General features: G+C 38.7%; 1 protein-coding gene and 1 pseudogene across 4 annotated transcripts in view; both read left to right on the forward strand.

Moving 5' to 3' along the window:
• Window positions 1-7,203: 7,203 nt before the first annotated feature.
• The window catches only part of MIOS (meiosis regulator for oocyte development), a 29,454-nt gene continuing 10,141 nt past the window's right edge, over window positions 7,204-26,516 (forward strand). For 2 of the 3 annotated variants that reach the window (XM_081147824.1, XM_081147826.1), the window contains exons 1-6: window positions 7,204-7,413; window positions 8,299-8,445; window positions 12,732-14,073; window positions 14,397-14,495; window positions 21,660-21,914; window positions 23,847-24,016. In XM_081147824.1, coding sequence (XP_081003950.1) covers window positions 12,780-14,073; window positions 14,397-14,495; window positions 21,660-21,914; window positions 23,847-24,016 — 1,818 coding nt within the window. In that variant the 5' untranslated portion in view covers window positions 7,204-7,413; window positions 8,299-8,445; window positions 12,732-12,779. Of the gene's footprint in view, window positions 7,414-7,662; window positions 7,873-8,298; window positions 8,446-12,731; window positions 14,074-14,396; window positions 14,496-21,659; window positions 21,915-23,846; window positions 24,017-26,516 lie in introns of those variants that run through there. The other variant, XM_081147825.1, reaches the window with a different exon arrangement.
• Window positions 19,717-20,659, forward strand: LOC308561646 (proteasome subunit alpha type-6 pseudogene; annotated as a pseudogene). Its single transcript has one exon. The product of its transcript is annotated as a proteasome subunit alpha type-6 pseudogene (transcript).

Genomic DNA, 26,516 nt, shown 5'->3' on the forward strand with positions numbered 1-26,516 from the left:
ACAGGGCTTGGGGTGCTGTTCCCCACTGAGAGCTTGACCCGTGCAAAGGGTAGAGGACATGGTGGACTGCTGTCTGAGGCCTGCCTAAAAACCCTACAGCCCAGCTAGTTGTCCTGAAGGATGAAAGGTGAAAGGTTCATCTGTTGGGAACAACTATTCCTCCTGGAGTTTGTCAGGAGACCATGCATAAGCATGACCTGTGGCCAAGATGTGGGCCACAAGAAGGGCAAGAGAGGCAGCCTAGAGTAGGCAATAGAAGGCTCTTTCTGGAGGGAGTGAGGTGACCTCCCTGAGAGACACCGGAGGTGTTCCACTGGGAACAGGCCAGGGTGAGGGGGGATTGTATTCAACACCTGCCGGAGAAGAGACCTTCCTGGACTTTAGAGAACTTTGGATGAGAGATCCCCAAGGAAGCAGAGTCCTCAAAGAAGGCACGAGAGCTACACTGTGGAGAAAGAGATCGCCTGAATAAGCTTATACGACCAGAGCAAGTCAAGTAGATCCTTCCTGCCCTTCTACTTGGAAGAATCAGAAACTGCTCTTCATGAGCATGGGGAAGGAAGAGGGGCACAGAGTGGGGAAAGGAAAAGTTGGCCCTGGCCCCTCTCCCACTCACCATAGGCTTCCAGCCTGAAGCAAGCCCCAGCTGGCTAGAGGAGGAACTTCACGCTCAGAGTTTGAACTGCTATGTGGCAATAAACAACTTAATTATTGGAATAAGATAGTTTTATGGCTAAATGTGAAAGAAGTGATTTTTACATTGAAGACTGACTCAGGGCCTCATGACACTTGCCTGTGATCTCACCAAAGTGGCAAGAAAATCCTGCCCTTAAAAGCAGATAGGAAAGGACAGTGGAGGGAAAAAGTTGTTTTATGATGCATTCTATGGAGTCCTGCTCTTTCGATGGATTGGTGACATTCAACAGGAATCAGAATGCGTAAACCATTTTGTGCAATTAAAATTTCAAGACTTTAATAAATTAACACAAATCGTAAAGTATAATAAATGCACACATTTTTTTTGCAATGCTACACTAAGATATTCTTTGCATAAACAGTGTGATGTTACACAGGGCCAAGGCCTGCAGCGCTGCAGGGTGTGCGTGAAACAACTACAGAGTGCCCTTTGAATTGTGGCTATTCTGACAGTTGTCAGGCAGCAAGAATGTTGAGGAAGGGGTACTTTCCTAATATGGGGTATGACACTGCATATGCACAATTCTGCAAAGGCAATGGCACTGTATGTCACGAGGAGCATTCAGGCATGGCATATAAATTAAGCAAATGCTCAGACTATTATAATGTTTGTTGCAAACCAAACCTCTCTTCTCAAGTTTAGAGTAGCAGATTCCTTTAAACGTTTTTCAAAAGAAGACAAATACACTCAACAGTGCAATGATTATAAAACTGACAGATACTAAAATTACCAAAGGGCTAAAACTTAGGAAGGAAGTTTATTTCCTCATCATTTCTGTCTTGATTCTAATTCTGATTCCTTTTATGCTTCTGCATTCTTACCTCTTCCATTTCTTCCTGGGTTACTATTATACTTAGCTAAGAGAGACAGGGCTAGCTTCCCAATCAAGCTGTTGATGGTTCAAGATTTTGAACAGGAGAATCAAGTCCATTATCCATTTGAAGGTTTTATGGTCACACATTGTACATTACAACAGAAACAGTCCAAGTTATTGACTCAGGCCAATCATTTATGCTTTGATTTTTCTGTGACCTAGTCCTCAAAACAACACTGGTTCTGAACACATTAGCTTCGTAGTTAGATATATGTCTGACTTTCAGTGTTGGCTCTGGGAGTCTTTTTCTCATTTTACCACCAAGAGAATCCTGCTTTTACAACTGGTTTAGTATTGGTCTGGTTTAGATAATTCTAAAGTCAATTTGATCCATCGAAAATACAAATTTTCATTCTCATCAGCTATTAGGACTTACAATATTGACATGTTAACTCCAGGCTGGGGAGTTTGGATGTAAGGATTCTAAATAAGAGGCTCACTTGAGATGTGCTTCAGGAAGACCAATCTGGCCACACAGAGGAGATGGTTTAGAGTAAAAGGGTAGGAATAGGGGAGCCAGAGGCCAGCTGGGAGACTACTGCCTGGGTGAGCAGTAATTAAGAAAGACATTATCTAGGGCAGTGGGTATGGGAGCAGAGAGAGATTAGCACAATTCAGCCACATCCTCTATTTCAAAAGCCCAAGTGTGACTGATTCAAATCCTGTCCAATGAGGGGACCAGGTAGAGAGATGGCTGTGGTTTCACTGGAATTAATATAGCTGATTTGATAGTAATTTTGATAGCTGCTGCTTTAGTGTTTAGTCAGTTTGGGTTGTGATAACACATTACCATGGACTGGGTGGTTTAAAAACAACAGAAATTTATTTTTCATAGTTCCAGAGGTTGGAAGTCTGAGATCAGGGTGCCAACATGGTTGGGTTCTGATGAGGGCCCTCTCCCAGGTTTCAGAGTGCTGACTTCTTGTGTCCTCACATGGCAGAAAAAGGTTGAGAGGTCCCTTTGAAAAAGGTACTAGTCCCATTCATGAGGGCTCCACCCTCATGACCTAAGTAACTCACAAAAACCCCACCTCCTGATATCATCACACTGGGTGTTAGGATTTCAACATATCAGTGTTTTGATGGGGGGGGGCACAAACATTCAGTCCATAACATTAAGTTACCCACAAATGAAACAGCAACCCTGTGAAGAAGCAATGAGCAGAGCAGGAAATGTTAGCATCACCCATGTCGCAGTTATCCTAAAACTGCCCCAATTAATAAAGCACTTAGCATGCTGCTTGAACAGTATTATTTCTGCCTTAACACTGTGGCTATAGGATTATGATGTATCTATCATTATGGAATTTAGCATCCTAATCCCTCCAACTATATTCTTTAAAATAATATTCATTGGTTTTTCCCTCATTAAAAATATTTTACATTTTTTTATTTCAGAAAACATTAAAAAAGTATAATAGAGAAAATAATGATCACTTTTAAACCTACTGAAGAGAGAAATCTACCATTAAAATGTAGGCATAATTCCCTCTAGTCTTTAAAAAATAGGATTAGAATCATTATGTTTATTCCACTCAGTACTATTTTATTCCTATAACAATAAACCATGAGTGTTTCCTCTATCTTTACATATTTTTCTGAAACAGGGGTTAGTAAACTAATCCAACCTGCCACCTGTTTCTGTAAATATTTTTCCCCAGAAGAGAGCCACACACACCTCTTGGCTCATGGACTCTCTGGCTGCTTTTGCACTGCAACAACAGAATTGAGCAATCTAGCCTGCAAAGCTGAAAATACTTACTATCTGGCCCTTTCAAAAACAAAAATAAAAAAGTTTGCCAATCTGTATTTTACAAGATTATTTTAATAGCATTTAGAATTAGATGAAGTGGCCAGTAGTTAGAAGCACAATGCTGGAAACACATTGCCTGGGTTCTCACCCTATCTCAGTCACTTCAGAGGTACCATAGGCAATTTATTTAAGCTCTCTGTGCCTCAGTTTTCTCATCTGTAGAATGGGAATAATAACAGTATCATCCTCATAAAGCTGTGGTGGATTCCATGCTGCACCCCCTTTAGTAATGAATGACTTATTCCTTCAGATGCTGGGAGTGTTGCCAGTTGCCAGCCTGCAGCTGTCAGCCTTCTTCGAGGATGGCCTTGCCTGAGAAAACTGACTCACTCCAAGTCATGCTTCCTTCAAGGAACAGCTCACATCAATGACACATCCACATCAGTGGATAAAGGCCTGGGACCCTTGTCCCAAGTCAAGACATCTTTGTAGAGCCAGTCCAATACTAACATTTCCCATGAATTGGTTGAGGCCTTTGTTGGTATTAAATTGCAGCTCAGCTTCTCATTCCTGTATCTTTCTTCTCCCTTCCACAGGCGTTGATCCCAAGAATATTCCCTAATAAGTATCCCATATCCTAATCTCCATCTTAGAATATGGTTCTCAGAGCACCCAACCTTAGACAGAGTGTTAAGTGAGCCTATCTTGTAAAGTATCTGGCACATAGCATATGCTCTATTGTTTTTTGTTAACAAACTAACAAATAATTCAGTGGGAGAAAGAATGAAAATACAAATTCAAGAAGAAAAAAAAGAATAATATAGAATTTCCTACAATTAAAGAATAGCTTATCACAAAAATTTTGAATGAAATATAGTGAGAAAAACTTATTATGGTATTTAAATTTTGTTGGATATATTTGGTGTGATACAACAGTTTATTTACATTTTAAATGTTAAAAATGTATTAAAAATCATAACCTTCACAGCTATGTAAGTTTACTGTGACAAAGTCAGATGTAATCCCAAGAATGTATAACTGTATTGACTTATAGAATGCATTGGGAGCATGCTAGAAGACTTTTGAAAACCACCATTTAAAAATAGCGTAGATTTTGGCCCTGGCTGGGTGGCTCAGTTAGTTAGAGTGTCATCCTGATATATCAAGTTTTCGGATTCAATATCTAGTCAGGGCATATCCATGAAACAATCAATGAGTGCATGAATAAGTGGAACAACAAATCGATATATTTTTTTCTCTCTCTCCCTTCTTCTCTTTCTAAAAATCAATAATTAAAAAAGTAAAAAATATATATATATGAAATATCTCAGATTTCATACTCAACTTTTGTGAAAAGATTACTTAGGCCATGTCACATGTTTACAGGGCCAAAATTTCCTCTTGAGGCCTAAGAGTAAAACTTGCTCTCAGGTAAAGACTGTTTTGTACATGTGGAAGTAAAGAAAGTTGAGATTAGGCAGTCACACACTCCAGTAGAAACTGGATTGCGGTGGAGGGAGCAGGAATAGGAACGACATTAGCAGTTCTTCAATTATCCTTTATTGGTTTAAAACCACCACCACAACAAAAATCCTATCCTGGATCACCACAGCATAAATGAAGGAGCTTAAAATGAACAACATTCTGTTAGCAACCCCAATGTTTAAATTAAAAACAAACAAACAAAAACGCCCTGATATGGAACTTTAGCAACTCTGGCATCCATTACAAAATGCATGTTTGATAGACACAACTAGTGTAACCTCAGACCAGTCTGTTTGTTAAATTCTCTGATACAGTTTAATCTTCCAAAAAAATACAGTGCATTCTCCCACTTAGTAAATATATTTTTGAATACATATTATGCAGTAGGCACTACAGGAAATCCAAAGTTCTATACTAACAGTTCACTGCCCACAAGGAAAACGCTGTCTGCTATTTTCCAGGCAGCAGGAAGGGAGGAGAGGAAGAGAAGGGAAGCAGCTTCCCTTTTAAGGGACATAATCCAGTTCTACTCACATGACACTGGTCACAACTTTCTCATAGAGCCAAGCAAGCTAAAAGGAAGGCAAAGGAATAGTCATCTCTACCTGGGTCACCAGGTACCTTGCTAGCACTTGGGGGTGGGGGTATAACAGAATGGTATGTGGAGCATATATTCTAGAAAGGGAAGGCAACCAGCGGCAAGTCCAGAGCGGTTTTGGTGGAGTGGTGGACATGGAATCCAGAGTGCAGTAAATTCGAAGGAAGACAGGACAACGTGGGGTTAGAGAGAGCGACCATGGTCCTCTCCTTTGAGGAAAAAAGGGGGGGGGGTGACTTGAATGTATGTTGAAGGTAAAAAAGGAGTTGGAATGGAGAGGTTGAAGACACATGGAAGAGGGGGAGCTTGATGGTGTGAGGTCCCAGAAGAGTGGGAAACATCCCGCCTTCTTCCTCTATGTCGGCTAAACAGAGGTAAGAATGGGTGTGAATGAAGATGTTGGGAATGGAAAAATAAAATAGTAGGGGCTGTGGGAATTCCAACCTGATAGTTCCGATTTTCTTTCTGAAGCAGTAAGTAAAGCGATAGGAGTGGATACGGAAGATACTTGTATCGATCTGAGGTTGCATGTGGGGACTTGGTGCCAAAGCCAAACCATTGAGGAGGTTGGCAAGATAGTATTTGGAGTGATAAATCCTGTGGTATCTCCCCTCTGTCGTCTTCAGTCTCCATTTTTTCAATGGCAGGAGTAAAAAGGAGCCTCAGACCCCCACAGGCAATACTTTCCCCAAACTCATCCTCTTACCAAAACTATCTGCCTTGAAGGTCATCAGAATGAAGCTCATTTATATCAGTCACCAGGAGCTCAACGCCATCCAGTTTTAAACAGGAACAGACAAGCAAAGGTCGCCAGACATCTGAAGAAACTGTATCAGATTTGTAACACCTGCCGCACCATTCACTGTTACCGCAGCCAGAAATCTAGAATCCTCTTTTCCCTCCCTCCCTCCGTCAGTCATCCCACCTTCTCAGCATCACCCAGGCCACACAGTTCTCTCCATCCACTCCCCACACTCCTGGTCATTCGGGTCATCATCGTCTCTCATTCGGATTCCTACCCAAGCCCTTTCCCTTTTCTCCCCCAAACTGATCACACCCCTCGCCTGGTTTAAGAACCTTCAATGACCCCACCAACGCCTTTAGGAAAAGGTCATCTAAATCTACCGAGCTGGTATCCAAATGCATCTTAGTCGCTCCCCACTCCCTCCGCTCACTCATCCGAACCCCGCTGCTTCCCACTGCCCTGCCCTCCCTCCTGCCCTTGCCCTTGCCCTTCCTCGGCCCAGGAAGGCTCCCCTCTTGCAGCCCTCTCGCCCTGTTCCCTTTCCCAGCTAACCCCACACTCTTCCTCCCTGTCTCAGCCTAGTGGGCCTCAAGGAAGCGTTCCTGACTTCTCCAGACTCAGGGGGCGCCCCTCCGGTGGAGCACTGCGGGAGCCCCCAAGAGGCAGCGCTCTCATTGCCCGCTTTCCGCCAAGGGCGCCCCTTTTCGGTTCGCTCCCGCTTCTGCAGCATTGGCGTCGGGTGCACCACGGGCACTCAAGACTTGTTTGTAGGATGAGACAATGAGCGCATAAATCGTGAACCAGATACCCTGGCCTTTCTACTACATCGATGGCCATAGATTTCTAATGAAATTTTAAACTGATCCAATGAACTAAGGCGTATGACGTGCTTAAAACGATTAAAGCGGCTCTGAGAAGCCGCGGGGGTCCGCTGGCCAGGGATCCAGCCCCGAGCTCCAGGGGCGGGGCCTGCAGGAGCGAACCTAGGCCCTCGGTGGGCGGGGCCTCCTGGCAGTAACCCCGCCCCTGGGCGGGGCGACTCCAGGCGCGCAGAGGGGCGGGGCTCGTGGGCCGGGAGCTCCCCTTCCGAGCCCGAGGCGTGGCCGCGCGTCTCTGAGGCGCGGCTGAGGGGTCGTGGACCCCCGCCGGGTGGGCTCCAGGGACGGGTGCGCCGCCATCTTGCCCGTGTCCCGACTCCCGAGGCGGGAGCGGTGGCCAGCAGGCCGGAAGCGGCTGTGCGGCGGCCGCGCTGCCTCCTCAGGTCGGTGAGTGCGGCCCGGGCCGCGTCTCCGCTCTCTCGGAAGGGAGGCCGGAGTCGAGGGCTCTGGAGCGCCGTTGAAAGGCCCGGGCGGGGGCGGGCCCGGGGGCCTCCTTGGAGCCGCGGCGCCGGGAGCGGCGCTCCGCGCTGCGGGAACGGCGCGGGGCTTCCGAGGGCGCCTCGCGGCGGCGGGCGGGCGGCCGGAGGCGCGCGGGGACTTCCTCCCGGGCGCTGGGGCCGCGCTGCCGCCGTGCTCGCGGCGGGTTCGCGCGGAGGTGCGCGCTCGCCAAGGGCCCGAGGCTCAGCCAGGTGCCTGGAGCGTGGGAGCCGCCCCCCGATTCCTGGTTCACCCGGCATGGCCACGAGCCCTCCCCGGTTGTGCTCTGTCAGACGCTTCCTGAAGGGCCTGTCGCGGGCTAGTCAGCTCTCGGCAAGTAGGAGTAACGAAAATTCTCCTACAGGGTAAATAAAACCTCTCGAGTATGTCGCCAGCGTTGCTCCATTGCCTAGCGGATGAGGGCCTCTGCGGGCATTTAGAATAACTTTCAGGGTAATTTGCATATAGGTCCAGTGCACCTCCTTGAAAATGATGTTTTTGGTAATGATAAAAGTTGAAAACGACCCCCCCCCCAAAAAAAGGATGTGAAAGGCTGATTGGCCTTGTACGCCTAGTGTTATAGATTCCACAGTCCAGTAGCCACGTGGGGTTGAAATGGGCTGTGTGAAATACACGTTGGATTTCCAAGCTGGTACCAAAACAAAGTTAAAAACGCTCAATAATTTTTACACTGATTACATGTTGAAAAGGGTAAAACTTTTGATATGTTGGGTTAAGTACATTAAATCTAATTCCATCCATTTCTTTTTATTTTTCATTGTGGCTACTAGAAAATTTTACATCGGTGGCTCTCACAGGGTACTTCTGTTGGACGGCGCTGTGACAGGTCTTCTGGTGAGGAACACAGAGGCCACGCGGCTTGCCTTTGCTCAGACATCGTTGATGGGAAGTGAGCACTTGACTTGTTAGACTTGAAGGTGAGAATCTAAATATTAACTGTAATTATGGCAGATTCCGCCGCTTACACCCCCAGTTTTTCCACGTCTCCAGCATTTAAAAACATTAAGTTCCAGGGATGTTTAAGGGAGCCATAGTGATACTAACATCTCTGTGATGTGAAGAACGCAATTTGATTGTCACAACTTTGTGAGATGGAGATAGGCTAGGTTCTATCTCCGTTTTATAGTCTTGGAGTATGAAGGGACTTGTTAGGGTCTAGCTAGTGAGTGGCTGGAGGTCTTCTGACTCCAGTTTCAGTTTTCTTTGTTCTCTACCATATTCCTAGTGACCTGTGTTCATGAGCCAGATTCCATCTATATTGTGTGTTGGATTATAAAGAAATACATTTTTTAAGATTGTGCTTATAGGTGTACTACTCTGTTCAGGGCCAGCTTCATGATATGCAACCTGTGAGTCTCATCATTTAGAAGGGCTGGTACTTGGTTTAATGCTCCGCTGTTGCCTTAGTTTTTGAACAGGACAGGTCCTGTATTTTCAGTTTGGGCAGGTCCCTGCAAATGAGGTAGCTGATTTTTTTCTCTATGCAGTAATCTAGAATGGGAGTTGGGAGGTATTGGACAAGAACCAAAGCATCTGGACTTCATGTTTTCTGAAATGAGAATGGTTTACTAGTCTCTAACTCTGAAGTTCTTTCATTCTGTATGAGTTACTATGATCACATTTTATGGATGATAGTATAAGTACTTGCATGCTTATCATCAAAGAAATGCTGATGATTATTGAGTGTCATGTAAATCAAATAGTTTTTAAAATTACAGTAACACTTTATTTGTTGTTTAAGGTGGGTTTTTCCATGTGGCACTAAGTTTTCTTACCATATATCATTCATGTAAAGATATGATTGTAGGTTGGAATCCTAGACAAAAAGTATGCTTTTTTTTAAGCAATTATTTTTCAGTGAGATAGGAATATGGGTGAGACCTCCACTTTAGAGATTTCCTCTGCATGAGTACAAACCATTACTTGACAGTATCTGTTCCTTCTTTTTGTTGTCTTAGTTACTTACCATTTACTATATGAGGTGCCTCTCTCCTTCTCATTCTCAAGTTTTTAAATTTTCTTTTAAGATTGAACATAACTTGAGCACAGATGCAGTCTCCTAGGGCTGCCATAACAATTACCATAGAATGAGTGGCTTAAACAACAGAAATAACTTTTTTCACAATTCTGGAGACTGAAAGTCTAAGATCAAGGTGCCGCTGTGGTCCAGTTCTGCTAAGAACTCTCCTCCTGGCTTGCAGAGAGCTTGCCTTCTCGCTGTGCCCTCATATGGTGGGGAAAGAGTTTTGGTATCTCTTCCTTTTATAAGGGCACCAGTTAGACCAGGGCTCTACCCTTATGACCTCGTTTAACCTTAATCACCTCTTTCAAGGCTCTTTCTCCATTATAGTCACATGGAGGATTAGGGCTTCAACATGTGAATATTGGGGGGACACAATCCACTCCATAGCAACCAGGGACCTTATCTGTCCCTATGTACTACTGTGTTCATAGCATTTAGAACAGTGTCTAGAACATAGAAGATGCTCAATAAATATTTATAGAATAAATGAAAGACAGTGTATTGGAGTGATCCTCTCTTAGGGTGGCTTACTGTGGGCTCTTGCCCATCATTAGAACAGTTATGACAGTGGGCACTTTGCTCTTGGCTAGAGCCAGCTTCTACTTGGAAGGGTAATGGGTAGAAGCATGAGGAGATTGGTAAAACTTGGAGATAGCAGTGATAAGTATCAGAGGGAGCATTTAACAAATGCATTCATTTAACAAATATTTATTAAGTACCTACTAAGGGCCTAATATTGTGCTGGGTACTAGAGATACAAATGGAGAGCAAAAGATACTTTACCTGCTCTATGGAGCTTGTAATCTAGTAGAAGAGTCAGAGAGGGTGATTTAAAGGGAAGGAATACTGTCCAATGAAAGTATCTAAGTAACCTTGCGTAGACTGGGGAGGGATGGAGAGAGGATGGTTGGTGTCCATCTTGAGCAGGTGTTAATTTGGCCAAGAAGGGAAGGAAGAATGCGCCAACCAAAGGGAACAACATTTGCAGAGATGATGTAGGGGTGGTGTACAGTCTAGAAGGACACTGTAGCTAGAACACTGCAAGGAGGAGAATGGTGTGCTTTGAGGCAGGAACATACAGGATTTTATAAGTATTGAAGATTTGGAACTCTGTACTGAGAGCAGTTAGAAATCGTTACAGGGTTTTAAGCAGGGGTTGGATAACCTGCTTAAGCCACAGTAGAAAGATGAATAAAACAATTGCTGAACAGCACCACAGGCCAGGCATGTTGTGTACCTTAATTTCTTACGGAATCAGTCTGCGGAGCTGTGGCACTCGGAAGCTTAGTGGAGGAGAGGACAGTAAATACGGTAATTGAGTTGATCTAGGGTTGAGAAGGCAACCCAAACTGGCACTGAAGTGAAGAAATTGAGGGTGCTGATAGGAATGTAATTGAAATGATTGATCTTGGGTTTCAGATCTGTTAAGGAAGGAAATGAACCAGCATAAGAATTCTTCTCAAAGGTTTTTTCCCCAGTCATCTAAATTTTGAGTCTATTGAAATTCTAGACTGATAATTCTTGACTGAAACTTTTACAAGATTAAAAAGTAAAGCAAGTATGTCTGAGTTGAATTTATTTAGTATATCATTATTAGAAGCCTATGCCAGGCTCCATACCTAAAGAAATGAATGAACCATAGCTTCACCCTTGAAGAACTGACACCATGGTTGTACACATACCAATTGCCATGAAGATTAAATATCTTTCATTTTTAACCCAGACTATAATTTTCTCTAGCCAGATTTGGTTAGAAATAGGCATTTATATTTTTGTAAGTACAGTAGCTTTTATGATTAAAATATCATTTTTAACGGCTGTTTTTAGTTTGTGCTTAAACTACTAGAATATCTTTTTAAAAATTTCATTTTGATACTTAAAGTTTATAGAATTAAAAGCTGAAAGTGCCTCTAATGATTACTTAATTCAGTTTCCCGCAGTGCAGTGTGTGTATCACTGGTCATAAACAGTGATTTTTGGTAAAACACAGTCAAGTTGTTTTGTTTTTGTTTTTAAGAATAGCTTATTGATTTTTAGAGAAAGAGAAAGAAAGGGGGGGAGAGAGAGAAACATGGATGTGAGAGCTCAACAGCAATTATCTGCCTCCTGCACGTCCCCTTACCAGGGATCAGGCTGCAACCCGGGCATGTGCCTTTGACCAGGAATCAAACCAGCGACCTCCTGGTGCACAGGACTATGCCCAACCAACTGAGCCACACCAGCCAGGACCAGTCAAGTATTTTTAATAGTTATATATTTATTTTAGTGTATGTTAGAAAAAAATATACTTAGCATATCATACCTATAACTCATGAACCTTATGAGGAGATTAAAATCAATTTTCAGATTTTAAAATGAACCAATTTAAAGAAAAATATTAAATAACTGCACAGGTGGTACATTAATGACTGAAGTTTGAGAAACCCTAATCTAAACCAACTCTTATGTTGTATAGGTGAGGAAACAAAAGACCCCCAAACAAAGGCCTTTCCTCTGCTTATAGCTAATATACATATGTTAGAGCTAGGAATAGAACTCATTTCTGCTCAATACATTTCAGTGTTTATTCTGCAGTAGGGCTGCTTCTTATTGTTGAAAGTTGGGGAAGAGATGTCTGTCTTACTAGTGGCATTGCACTTTAAATCTGCATTATGGTGGCCACATATGGCTATTTATATTAAAATTAAATAAAATTTAAAATTTGTATTAGTCATATTTCCTGGACTCAGTGACTCACATGTAGCTAGTAGCTACCATTTTGGACAGTACAGATCTAGAACATTTCTTTCATTGCAGAAAGTTCAAGTGGATAGTACTGATCTAAACTATTGCTTAGAAACATGATTCATAACTCCTTAACATTTTACTCCCTTCAAATGGATGATACTTATTAATTTGCTCACCACACTGAAGTTATTTTAACCCTGAGGTTAAATTGAAGGTACTAATAACAGTGCAATTAAGATAGTTGATCATGGGAAGTAAAGCCAGAATGGGGTTCTCAGATTTTTACTAGCTCATCTTACTGGAGGAAGTTCTTTTTTCCCTTTTTATCAGTAATTACTGTCTTTAATTCATAGCATATAGAAAAAAAATATCTGGAATTTCCTGACTTTCTGAATAGTTTATTCAACTTAAAGTTACATTTTGTTAACATTTTAAACTTTCATTTTTAAACAGATACTCAGTGAATGGACCTGATTGGACATTTTGAGCACATCAGTAAACATGAGCGGTACCAAACCTGATATATTGTGGGCACCACACCAGGTTGATAGATTTGTTGTATGTGACTCAGAATTGAGCCTTTACCATGTGGAATCTACTGTGAATTCAGAACTCAAAGCTGGATCTTTACGTTTATCTGAAGACTCTGCGGCTACATTACTGTCAATAAATTCAGATACACCCTATATGAAATGTGTTGCCTGGTATCTCAATTATGATCCTGAATGCCTCCTAGCAGTTGGACAAGCAAATGGTCGAGTTGTACTTACAAGTCTTGGTCAAGATCACAACTCAAAGTTCAAAGATTTGATAGGAAAAGAATTTGTTCCAAAACATGCACGACAATGCAATACTCTTGCATGGAATCCATTGGATAGTAACTGGCTTGCAGCTGGTCTAGATAAACATAGAGCTGATTTTTCAGTGCTGATTTGGGATATCTGCAGCAAATATACTCCTGATATAGTCCCCATGGAAAAAGTGAGACTTACAGCAGGTGAAACTGAAACAACATTATTAGTAACAAAACCACTTTATGAATTAGGACAGAATGACGCCTGTCTCTCTCTTTGTTGGCTTCCAAGGGACCAAAAACTTCTCCTTGCTGGAATGCATCGTAACCTAGCCATATTTGATCTTCGGAATACAAGCCAAAAGATGTTTGTAAATACAAAAGCTGTTCAAGGGGTAACAGTAGACCCATATTTCCATGATCGTGTTGCTTCCTTCTATGAAGGTCAGGTTGCAATATGGGATCTTAGGAAATTTGAGAAACCAGTTTTGACTTTGACTGAGCAACCAAAACCCTTAACAAAAGTAGCATGGTGTCCAACTAGGACTGGTCTGCTTGCCACTTTAACAAGGGATAGTAATATTATTAGATTATATGATATGCAGCATACACCCACTCCCATTGGGGATGAAACTGAACCCACGATAATTGAAAGAAGCGTGCAACCTTGTGACAATTACATTGCTTCCTTTGCTTGGCATCCAACAAGTCAAAATCGAATGATAGTTGTAACTCCCAACCGAACAATGTCTGACTTCACTGTTTTTGAAAGGATATCTCTTGCCTGGAGCCCAATTACATCTTTAATGTGGGCTTGTGGTCGTCATTTGTATGAATGTGCAGAAGAGGAAAATGATAATTCTTTAGAGAAAGATATAGCAACGAAGATGCGCCTTCGGGCTTTATCAAGGTACGGACTTGATACAGAACAGGTGTGGAGAAACCATATTTTAGCTGGAAATGAAGATCCACAGCTCAAATCACTCTGGTATACTCTGCACTATATCCTTTGTGTTGTGAATTTTGAGATGAATCAGGTAGAAATGTTTTTGAAGTTTGCTGAAAGGTCAGTCTAAATATGTTGAATGTTTTATAAGCAAATACAGGTTACATAATACTAAAATTACAAAGTAAAGTTTAAAACTGTTGAACTTGAAATACTACTTTGCAGATTGTGTAGGAAGAAGAAAGTATAGCTCTACAACAGAGGAGAAGCACCTTGCTTGCACTGACGCCTGTTATGATTTGGCTCCAAATAAAAAAGAATTTAGCTTTGAAATATTTTATTATGTACCATTACTAGTATTTCCTATGCATTTAAATACTCATGAAGCAGTATACAGAAGATATGGATCAGAAGTCTCCAGGCAACAAAGGATCATTGGTTTATGCAGGAATTAAATCAATTGTAAAATCATCTTTGGGTAAGAAAATTCCATTTTCTCCAATACGTTCATAATTATTGTACTTTTATATTTCTCTATTTATGTATTTCATGCTAGTATACCTAAAGACCTTTTTCTTTGGGTTTTGAGTAGATAGTTTAGTAAATTGTTGAGTTAAATGTGTTTTTTGCAGGGAGTCTTGGTTTTTGAAGTGGTACTGATTTTCTAAATCTATTCATTTATTTAATGTTATGTTTTTTTGAAGACCTACTTTGAGAGGTATTACATTAGATGATTTATAGGATCCTGGTAGTTCAAATTTTATTATAGTGTTTTGCTTTTACAAAAACATAGTGAAAAGATTTCTAATTGAAGAAGACCCCTTTTTATTTTGCTGCCTACTTTCACTTAGCTATCTCATGGCAAGGTCTACATATAACTATGACACCAAGTATGGCCTTACCTGAAGGACCCTTTCCTGAAATAGTCCTTGATGATTGAATGAATGTGTGAATTATTGTAGGATAAAAATTGATAAACTAAGAATAAAGTAAAGATGACAAAAGAGCCAAACTTACTATTATTTCACTGACTTCTTTAAAGTTGTTTTCATTGGAATTAAACTATGGGTTTATATTATAATCATCTCCCCAACTTAGGATTCCGTATCTAGCCTTTGATAGCCATCAAATTTGGGCCTAATTCAAATTGCTAGGAAAGGTATTCACATTATTTAGTCAAAGAGAGATAGAAGAAGTAATAAATCTAACTTGGTTTTTAATACAACTTTCATAAGTAGTATACAAATAATACTAAGTAAAATGCTATTTTTAATAGTAGGTTAAGTATTTTAATTAAACTGTTAGGATTTTTTAAAGGACTTTCATATTACTTAGATTCACATTGATGAAGATGCAGTGGACTATTTTTCTTACCTATTTCATTTTGATATTCTTATTAGCCCTCCACCAAAAAAATAATTATTATAGGTAATAAAAATGAATTCAACTTGAAACTTCTGTTTTTTACTAATATAAGTAAATGGGCATATGTACTGTATTACTCCTATCAATGAACCTGAACACCATAGTTCATGATTTTAGAACCACTGCTGCAAAGAATTAAACACCAAATTTATAGAATTTCTAGTATTTTATCTAAACGGGTCAGGCCACATTGCATTCTCAGATATTCTGAGATTTATTATTGTTTTTATTGTATTTTGATATGTTTTAGGGAAAATCCAACAAACTACCTCTAAGGAAAAGCAAGAGGAAGGGTGGAATATCTTTGTTTTTGGTGCATTCGAGACAAACTGAGTATCTTGACTTAAGTCATCTTCACCCAGGCTAAAAACCTACTGTTGGAAAGATTTCCTCATTGCTAGATTTTCAACTCTTTCAAATTTTTGTTTCTATAACCTGAAAGTAATAAGTAGAAAAATGACTGTTAAAGGTGGCATTCCTAGTTTTTAACCTTTTATCTGGCCATACTCCTTTCTCTAATGGTATCTCTAATAATTTAACGCATAATCAACACATTGAACCATCTTGCCCATGGTAATCTAATCAAGTTTACGAGAACATACAGCTCTATTTTAACTTTGGTGACAAATAATATATATTTAGTACTTACTATGAATTAGACATAATGCTAATTGCTTTCCCCACAATACTTTATTTAATTCTTAAAACTACAATATGAGGTAAATTTATTCACTCATTCAGCAGATATTTCTTACTTGCTCACTGTATGCTAAGAATTGTCCTAGGAGCTGGAGACATAACTATGAACAAGATATCCCTCATGGATATTGAACAAGATAGCTAAAACAGGCGGTAATAACATGAGGAAGAACAGACAATTATGTATGGAAGAATTCCTGACCTGATTGTAGGGATTGAGGTTTCCTAGGGGAGGTAAAGGCAAAGACAAGGTCCAGGCAGGGAGCCGCATATGCATAAGCCGTGAGGAGGAACACAGCATATTCAGTATTGCTGGGACAGAGCATGAGAGAGAAAGTGAAGGAAGAATGGGGGCCAGAATGTAAGCACTGGGTAACTCAGGACTTAGAGGTCACGGTAAGAATTTAGGGAGATTTATCCTGTAGCGAGGGAAACCAAGGGAAGATTTTGGAGTAGTCACCACTAAATGTGTGTTTTAGAGCTGTCATTGGGAGGAGGGAATTGGAGAGGATCAAGACTGATAGCAGGGACTTCAGACAGAAGGCGCAGTCATCAGGAAAGGTATGATGCTCTCACCACAGTTAGTAGCCAAGGAGCTGGAGAAGCATGGATAAATTAGAGATTGGGACAAAATTTAATGTTTAGTTGGATAAAGGGGATGGAGGAGAAGGAAAAGTGAAAAGAGCACACATATATTTAGCTTAGAAAACTGGGTTATTTCTGGTGTCAGTTGATTAGATAGGAATAGCATAGGAAGAGTGCATTTGAGAAGAGTAAATTTATTTTGGCCCTGGCCAGTGTGGCTCGGTTGAGTGTCATCCCTTGCACCAAAAGTTGTTGGTTTGATTCCTGGTCAAGACACATACCCAGATTTAGGGTTCAGTCAGGGTACGTACGGGAAGCAACCGATTGATGTTTCTCTCTCACATCAGTATTTCTCTTCCTTTCCCTTACTCTCTCTCTAAAATAAAATTTAAAAACATTTATTTTGGAATAAGTTGAATTTGAGATAACTAGGTGGGGATGTCCAATGGGCAGGAAATTTAGGTTGAAGAAGTAAAGTCATCCATATTACATAATTCAAGAAATTTGACTGTGAAGGATAGAGGTATGTACTGTAGTAGAAGGTGAATTTGGGGTCAGTGGGTGACTTTTGTACTGGTTTGCTGTTGTTTTGAACTTGGGATTAATTTAAGCATGCTTAGATGCTGATGTGATAAACTCCATAGAAAGACTGAAGATGGAGAGAAAAGGCGGTGAAGAGCAAAATTCCTCGGAATGGGAGGAAAAAAGGCCTAAAGCTTTAGATAGGAGGATGCACTCCTTCTCCACGTTAGCTGGAGGGAGAGGGGAAAGGCTTGCAATTTGTTCAAATTCAGTGACCAGGGCTGAGGGGTTTTCCACCTGATGACTCCTCTTTTCTCAGTGTAATAGGTTTGCTTGTTGAGAAGGAGCAGGGAGGTTGCCTAGAGAAGATGGGGAGGAGAGGGGAGAGAGTTGTCTTGAAAAGCATGGGAAGGTTGTAGGGAAATTTGTTTTACCAGAGGAAAGAATAAGGGACAGTGGGGCAAGAGAATTAAGGACACTGGCAAGAAAAGGACTCATTTGTTTACCCTTGGGATCTAGCTTGGATAGGGAGGAAAATAAGAGGAAAAGACTGGTAAGTAAAAATGAGTGGTTTAGAGAGTGTGAGATTGAAGAATGTGGAAACGAGATTTTCGGAAGGCTTTGAGGTTGCGGTTAGACAGTGGCTCTTTTGGAGCTGGCCTGGTGGCACAGTTGGAGCCTCATTCCATATACCAGAAGGTCATAGGTTCGATTTCTGGTCAGGGCACGTATCTAGGTTGCGGGGGCATGTACGGGAGGCACCTGATTGATGTTTCTCTCTCTCTCCTCCTTCCTCTCCCTCTAAAAATCAAATCAATAAAAACATATCCTTGGGTGAGGATTAAAAAACGGCAACACATGGCTCTTTTGAAGGAGGAACCATTTGGAGTGTGTCCATGAAAGCGGGTCAAGTCTTGGAGGTATGACCAGCGGAGATAGGAAGTAAAGGACCAGAGAGGCTAGCTTATTGGACGGGCCAAAGTGCTGAAATCAGCCAGTGTCAGGAGAAGGGCATGCTCTGAGGGAGTATCTTGTTCAGTCCTGTAGAGCAGCTTTCACAATGTTTTCAATAGGTATACTTTTTTCCTTTTAAGATAACAGAAAATTGTGTAATAAATTTTGGTCAGCTTTTCATCCAAAATGATGAAACATTTTTCATGCTTAAAGGGTAAACGATGACCTAGGGAACTTATTTATTCAGAATTACTTGAAGGGACAAAATAGCTAGGATTTAGTGTTTTTAACAACAAAATGTTCTTTTATAAACTCGGGATAATTTTACTGCTTTGTTTTTTATGCAGTAAAAATGCAACAAACGAATATCTACAGCTATCAAAGTGTCTTATTGCTTGGTGTAGTATTTGAAACAAATCTTTAAAAATGTTTTTTAATGTGTAAGTGAACTTGTTTCTCTTACAATCATGAAGAAAATGTTCATTCTATTATTCATATATAGGGGAATCTCAAATTTAAGAGATACAATTTTGTCTTTTAGTATTGTATAACATGCAGAAATAGATTTTAATTTTTTTAGTGATATGTTAAAATCATACATTTGAAATTCATTTTTGAATTTCACATACACATTTATTTCCTTCAGTAGTAAAATAAAATTCGTATTTGTTTAATGAATATTAAAAAATCCATACATGTTAAAAATCGTAATGACTATATACTTAAAAACCCACAATAATATCACATTGCTTATTTGATAACCCTAATTACTTGTAGCATAGTTATCAAGCAGTAAGAACGTTTCTGAGCAGCAAAAATACATGACACAGGTTTCCACCTCCTAGCAGTAAACTCTCCGGCTTCATATATATTGATCTTTCGTATTTCATGAAAAAATTTCTGTAAAATAAAAACTCTAAGAAACTGGAATATTATTAAACTGAGGAATCATTTGAAAAATAAATGGCTGCTTTTGGTTCATCTGTTTAAAATTGTTATTTTTACCATTAATATCAGGATTGAATCCAATATTTATAGTGGAGATATGAAAATAAATACCTTAGTAGATCTGCAGCTCATTCTACCTGAAATTAAATGGCTACATTCGAACTAAACAATTTAAATTTGGAAAAGTAATTTATTCGGAAAAGTAATGTTTTGTTAAATGTTAACTTTTTTTTTTTTAACTTTGCCATTTAATTATTGAAAGTTTTCTTCTCATAGTTCTTAAAATTTAACTTTCAGAAGCTAAAAGTGATTTTTTGTCTCAGCTGACTTCTGCCATAGTTAGTAGAGCAGAATGCTTTCCTCATTTTGATGGGCAGGGGGTTCTGTTAAGGTACATAATTTGTTTTCAGAAATCTTCTCCTAACTCCTTGACCTGAATTGACATCAGTTTCCAATAGTAAGGTTAAAAAGTAAGTAATTTCAAGTGTATTATATAACTGTTTTTTAAATTTCAAAAATTTTACAATTAACTCATCTTGAAACATTTTCATGAAGTTTGATGGTAAAACTTTATAGAACATTTAAGAATTTGAGTTGCAGGGATTGTTCTTGAAGTAGTGGGTGCACCAACGTGTCCCGTGGTTCCAGCACTGGTTTTGACCGCCACATTACCATTTTTTCACCCGAGGGCCCGCTCTACCAAGTAGAATATGCTTTTAAGGCTATTAACCAGGGTGACCTTACATCAGTAGCTGTCAGAGGGAAAGACTGTGTAGTAATTGTCACACAGAAGAAAGTGCCTGACAGATTATTGGATTCCAGCACAGTGACTCACTTATTCAAGATACCGAAAACATTGGCTGTGTGATGACAGGAATGACAGTTGACAGCAGACCCCAGGTACAGAGGGCACGCTATGAGGCAGCTAATTGGAAATACAGGTGTGGCTGTGAGATGCCTGTGGACAGGCCGTGTGAAAGAATTGCTGATATTTCTCAGGTCTACATACAGGATGCTGAAATGAGGCCTCTTGGTTGTATGATTTTAATTGGTATAGATGAAGAACAAGGCCTTCAGGTGTACGAGTGTGACCCTGCTTACTACTGTGGGTTTTAAGCCACTGCGGCAGGCGTTAAACAAACCAAGTCAACCAGCTTTCTTGAAAAAAAGTGAAGAAGAAATTTGATTGGACATTTGAACAGACAATGGAAACTGCGATTACCTGCCTGTCTACTGTTTATCAATTGATTTCAAACCTTCAGAAATAGAAGTTGGAGTAGTTACAATTGAAAATCCTAAATTCAGGATTCTTATAGAAGCAGAGATTGGCCCTCACCTTGTTGCTCTAGCAGAGAGAGACTAAACATCCACGATGCCACTTGCCTGCGTGTTTGGTAACAACAGACCAACATTATGGAGGCCCCTGGATTGAAAAAGTAACCTCTCCCACTCCTCCTGCCACTGAAGTGGTTAGGGCTCTATATAAATAACAGTAAAAAAAGAAAAGAATTTGAGTTGCAATTAACAGAGTCCTTAAATTTTCTGTATATTTGTTTAACCTTTATTTGGCACCAACTATCATTGTAAGTGAAATTATCCTGCCTTTAGGATCAGCTGCCTTGATTGTGATCTAAACAATGATACAAGAATTTATTTAGATTTCTTATGAAAAGAGAGTAAGAATGTAGTCTCCTGATTTAAGTGGGGGGACTTCAGATCATTCCTGTTGTATTTTAGCTTTAGTACTTACCTTAAACTTCTAAAGTATTTTTATGTGTATGATCTCGTTTTTCCGTACCTATGTTTGTATACATACACAGAGAGACAGATAACGGGGGAGGAGGGAGAGAGAATGAGCATCTGTTGGATCTCAAGCAAGGTGCCTGCCCTTTTGGAGCTCATGTTCTAGGAGGAGAATAAAAAGGGGGTGCTTATGTTAGTGCTAAAGGACATAGAGGAGACAATGGTAAGTTAGATAATAGCAGGTGGCCCCTATTTTACATTAGTTGACCGAGGAGGCTTCTCTGAAGCAGTGACTCAGCTTAGGCTATCAGGCAAAGACTGTTATTCCAATAGCTCTTTTTGATAGTTCAAGACACTGTTGTACTTAACAATATGTAAAATATGTTTTGTTTGTGGCATATTTTGTATTTATGCTATCAAATTGTGGTTGAGAAGTAGAATATTCAAAATCTCATGTTGAAATATATATCTAAAACTTACTTATTTGCCTAATATATTTCAAAAAAGAAAAAAAATACCTCATGGAGAACAATATGGTCATTACCAGAGGGAAATGGGAGTAGGGGGAGGCAGGAGAAGGCAAAAGGGGGATAAATGGTGTTAGAGACACCACTTCAGGTGGTGAACACACAATGCAATATGCAGGTAATGTGTTATAGAATTGTATACCTTAAACTGATACAATTTTATTAACCAATGTCACCCCAATAAATTCAATAATAATAATAAATAATAAAGCAATTAATATAAAAATGTCTCATTCTAGGAATGGTGGAAAGCAGCAGACATAATTGGTGTGGATTGGATAAGCAAACTGATATGCAGAATTTAAATGAAGAGAGAATCTTAGCTTTACAGCTTTGTGGGTGGATAAAGAAAGGAACAGATGTAGATGTGGGGCCATTTTTGAACTCCCTGGTACAAGAAGGGGAGTGGGAGAGAGCTGCTGCTGTGGCATTGTTCAACTTGGATATTCGACGAGCAATCCAAATCCTGAATGAAGGAGCATCATCAGAAAAAGGTATTGGGTTATCTTCTAGGATACTTGTAGTTCATAGATTTCTTTAAAGAAAAGATGCTGATAATTTTCAAAAATCTAATCAGTTAATATTTTTATGTAACTTTTTGAAAGAAATTAGCATAGTACTGTATAAATATTAGCTCATCCCTTTTGTTTATGCCTTGGTTTAAGTCTGTAAAACAGAAAATGTGTCTCAGTTGTCTTAAGGAATGCTCAAATGTGTCCATTTTCAAAGCTTTTTGTTAAAGATAGTTCACATACATTTTTAAAATGAATTTTCTTAGAGATAAGGACTACTATAGTTTGCAAGCATTTTTATGGTGAACATTCGAGTATATTTTATTTCATACTTTATTTTTTGAATAGTTATTAGTTGACTTTTAGGAAACTCCACAACATTTTTAGTTGGACTAATATAGATTCTTATAAAAATGATATTTTGATATGTGAAAGTTTTCTACTTGAGTCTGGTGATTTAAACATAGTTTCCGTTTAATATTTTTTAGAAAGGAATAAACAGTGAAATATCATATATGTGATAAAGTTTTTCTCTTAATAGTTTGCAAAAGAATACTCAGAAATAAATCTTAATCCTAAGTACAGGTTTTTTTAAAATTTTTTAAAATTGATATATATAGATTTTTTTTTAGAGGAGAGAGTAAGAGAGAGAGACATTGATTTATTGTTCAACTTATTTATGTATTTATTGGTTGATTGCTGTATGTGCCCTGACCAGAGATTGAACCCACTACCTTGGCGTATTAGGACAACACTCTAGCCAACTGAGTTACCCATCCAGGGCCCAGAAATTCAGTTTTTTTCTTACCAGTTTTCCTATCACTTGAAAATACCTAGGATGTATATAGCTATTGATTTTTAATACACTTAGCAAATTATTTCTGAGTATTCAGAATACTTAATTCCTATTCCCTGGTTCATTTAGAAACCATTACAACTTTGTTGTAGCATAGAAAAAACATGAAATTAACTGTAATATATATATTTGTACTCTAAAAGTTGAAAAAGCTAATGTTTTGCTTAAGTTGGCCTCTTCTTTTTCACTTTTGTTACAATGTAAGTCTTCCCCATTTGAGATTGCAATAGAAGACATGTGGTTCCCTGGCCAGGTAGCTCAGTTGGTTAAAGCATAATCCAGATATGCCAAGGTTGTGGGTTTGATCCCTGGTCAGGGCACATGCAAGAGGCAACCAATAAATGCATGAATAAGTGGAACAACAAATCAACCTTCCTCCCTCCCTCTCTCCCTCCCTCCCTCTGTTCCTCACCCTCTCAAGTCAGTAATAAAAATAAAAGACATGGGGTGATGGGAAAAGAGTTGATATTTAAAGCCATTTCTAATTAGAATCTTGCTGCAACCTGAGAGCATGGTACTTTCCTGTCATGTGTACCTGGAATATTTGGTGTTAAATTTGAACACCTGCTACTAACAATAGGGGGAAGTATCTTTCTAATGATTTTAATATTTTGGTTAAGAACTGAATAATTTTGAAAATTGCAGTCCCAAGATATACAGTAATATTTACTATCAGTGCTTTGAAATACCTCAACCAATGTAAATTAACTTGATGATAAAGTAGCAGTGATTCTGGTAGGATGGCTTCGCTCTTCTTCAGTTAGTTCCTGAGCAGTAACATACGGTATAGGAACCTGCCTGGAATGAGGACTTGAAAATTAAGAGATACTTGTCCTGCACAGGGTTTGTAATATGGACAAAAGTTTTATAAGAATGGCAATTTTTGCTTGTGGTCCTTTTCAGATTTTCCTGTGTGAATCAAAACCCTTATTCTAGTGGGCTTATTTTTCTGGGTAAAATTCACTCTCTCGTCTTTATTTGTTTATGGTTTAAGAACTGGAAGAAGAAGATATTGAGCTTTTGATTACTTTGATTAGCTGGCTATTTTTAATATGCAGGTGATCTGAATCTCAATGTGGTAGCAATGGCTTTGTCGGGTTATACTGATGAGAAGAATTCCCTTTGGAGAGAAATGTGCAGTACTCTACGATTACAATTAAACAACCCGTATCTGTGTGTCATGTTTGCATTTCTGACAAGTGAAGCAGGATCTTATGATGGAGTATTGGTAAGCTAATTTCTGTTTCATAAGGCTTTCTTTTTAAGGTAGGAGTTTAACTTTGTTAAAAATTTCAAATATCTGTTGCATAAAATGTAGTTTGATGCATTTTCTATTATTTAAAATGAAGTATCTTAAAACATTTTTTGAGCAGCTCTTCCTGAATGTGACTGCCAACCTAGAGTTAGCTGATAGCAAACTGAACTTGACTTTTAAAATAGTTTTAGTAATATAATTTACAGACATACAATAGGATTTTACCCTTTAGCTGAGCTCTAGAACTGTTACAACTATGTAAACATAAGTTTTATCTTGAAATACAATTTTTAAAAGTGTGTGCATGTTTCTCAGTTTTGTTCAATGAACCAACACATGATCAGGATGTCCACGCCTTGTCTGACTTAGTATTTACCATTCTCAGACATGTTCTAGTTTGGAATATAAATTATATGATCATACTACTTACAGTGGCTATTTCATTTTTTCATTATTTGATCTTATTGCTATTTCTTTTTCTTCTGCTTTAACCACCTATGACCACAATTACCACATAGGTTCTTTATCATAATGTTGGGAGAGAAAGAATAAAGTGAGATTTGCTTGTCAGTTTTAGTTATTGAGTTTTAAACTTCACATTAGTAGCACAGGAGAAGAGCTTTCTAATATGAAAGTTATTTCTGTTTGACATTATAGCATTTCTTCTAAAATATACATTGCTTGAGTAATTGATTTAAATGTTAGTCCCTAAGAATTTATAAAAACATGTATTTTATTGAGATATCTTAATGAAAATTTTAACCAGTGTTGTTAGTGTCCATTTTGGCAATTCAGTAGTTTATATATTTTGTCCAATATTTTAAATAAACTGCTACTGAACTTTTCTGACAGTTTCAAGTTAATATCCAAGAGTTTGTTGGGATTCTTTTTGTTTTTACTATTAGTACTCGCTTTTGTTAAACAGAAGACTGTAAATGTTGCATCTTGAAGAAATAAAACGATACTTTCAGGAAGTGCTAGAGAATGATTAGGACTAGAAAAAGAAGTGGATTGTTCAAGTTTTAAATTGATAGAGAAGTATATTGTCTAAATATTAAATTCTGTATTTTAAATTAAGTGACCTAAAAAGATCCTTCTTTTCTTACAGCTAAATTTGGGTTATTAGGTCAGGGTATCTTATCTTGAGTAGGGAGTTCATATTTCCAAACTATTTCAAGTGTGTACCTAATTATACTTTATGTGTAAATAATTATAATTAATGTTCTTTTTACAAATTGTTAAAGTTGCAGTAATCCAGTGAAAAGTACTGACTTGGGAAACCAAAGATGAAGGTCTGAGTTTTTGCTCTGCCACAGTTACCTCAGCTGGTCAGTTAACTTTTGGGATTTTGGTTTTCTCAACTGTAAAATGGGACAGATAATATTTATAACTCTTTCCAGATAAAAAATTTTAACACATGAAACTGAATCTAAAAGTTAAATCTAGCTTGTATCAAACATGTTCTCTCTTTAAGGCAGAACCCTAAAAAAAATTTTATATTTGCAAAAACATACTAAGATAGGTATCAGCTAAAGTACTCTTATGGTTAAAGGGGGAAAACTATAGTTCATAGAATGACTTCAGTGGAAATAGGGTTTTTATCCATTTTAAACAATTTTTTACTTATCACAAAATTAATTGTACCTTTCTACATTCATAGTAAACTATAGGCACAAAATTGTGTTTGTTTATTCATAAAGGTGTATTTTAAAACTTACCACTTTGTATTAAGAAATGTGTTGATTTTCTTTCTAAATTCCGTACTGGTATATTCATACTAGTATATTCACTAGTAATTCACAGATTTCTGAGACTTGTTGATAAACTAGCAGCCAAAGAGAGATTTCCTGTTTCCCCCAAATTAGTTTCTGTGATGAAAGGACTACATGGCATCTTAAATTTTATAAACCGTACATAATTGCTTATATTTTCTGTTGGAGTTATATAAGACTGAACTCGAATTTTTTTTAACTCAATTGGTCAGTATTTAAGAGGTAAATTTTTACTTTGTAAAGATAATAACTTTAGCACAGAGTTTCTTGAGAGTTTCATTATGAAAGGTATTTTAGGAGAAATAAGTCAGAGTAAGACACATACCATATGGTTTCACTTACATATGGAATCTAAAATCAAAATAAATGAATAAACAAAACAAACTCGTACATATAGAGAATAAACTGATGGTTGCCAGATGGGAGGGGGTTTGGGGGTCTGGGTGAAAAAGTGAAGAGATTAATGAAGTACAGATTTGCAGTTACAAAAGAGTCACAGGGATGTAAGGTACAACATAGGGAATATAGTCAGTAATACTGTAATAACTATGTATGGTGCCAGGTGGGTATTAAACTTATGGGGGATCATTTCATAAAGTATATAAATGTCTAACCACTATGCTGTACACCTGAAACTAATATAATATTGAATGTCAACCATAACTGCAAAATTTTTTAATTTTTAAAAAGGCACCTTAGGG

Source organism: Miniopterus schreibersii (genome assembly GCF_964146895.1).
Source record: "Miniopterus schreibersii genome assembly, chromosome: 9".
In the NCBI taxonomy this organism is placed as follows: domain Eukaryota; kingdom Metazoa; phylum Chordata; class Mammalia; order Chiroptera; family Miniopteridae; genus Miniopterus; species Miniopterus schreibersii.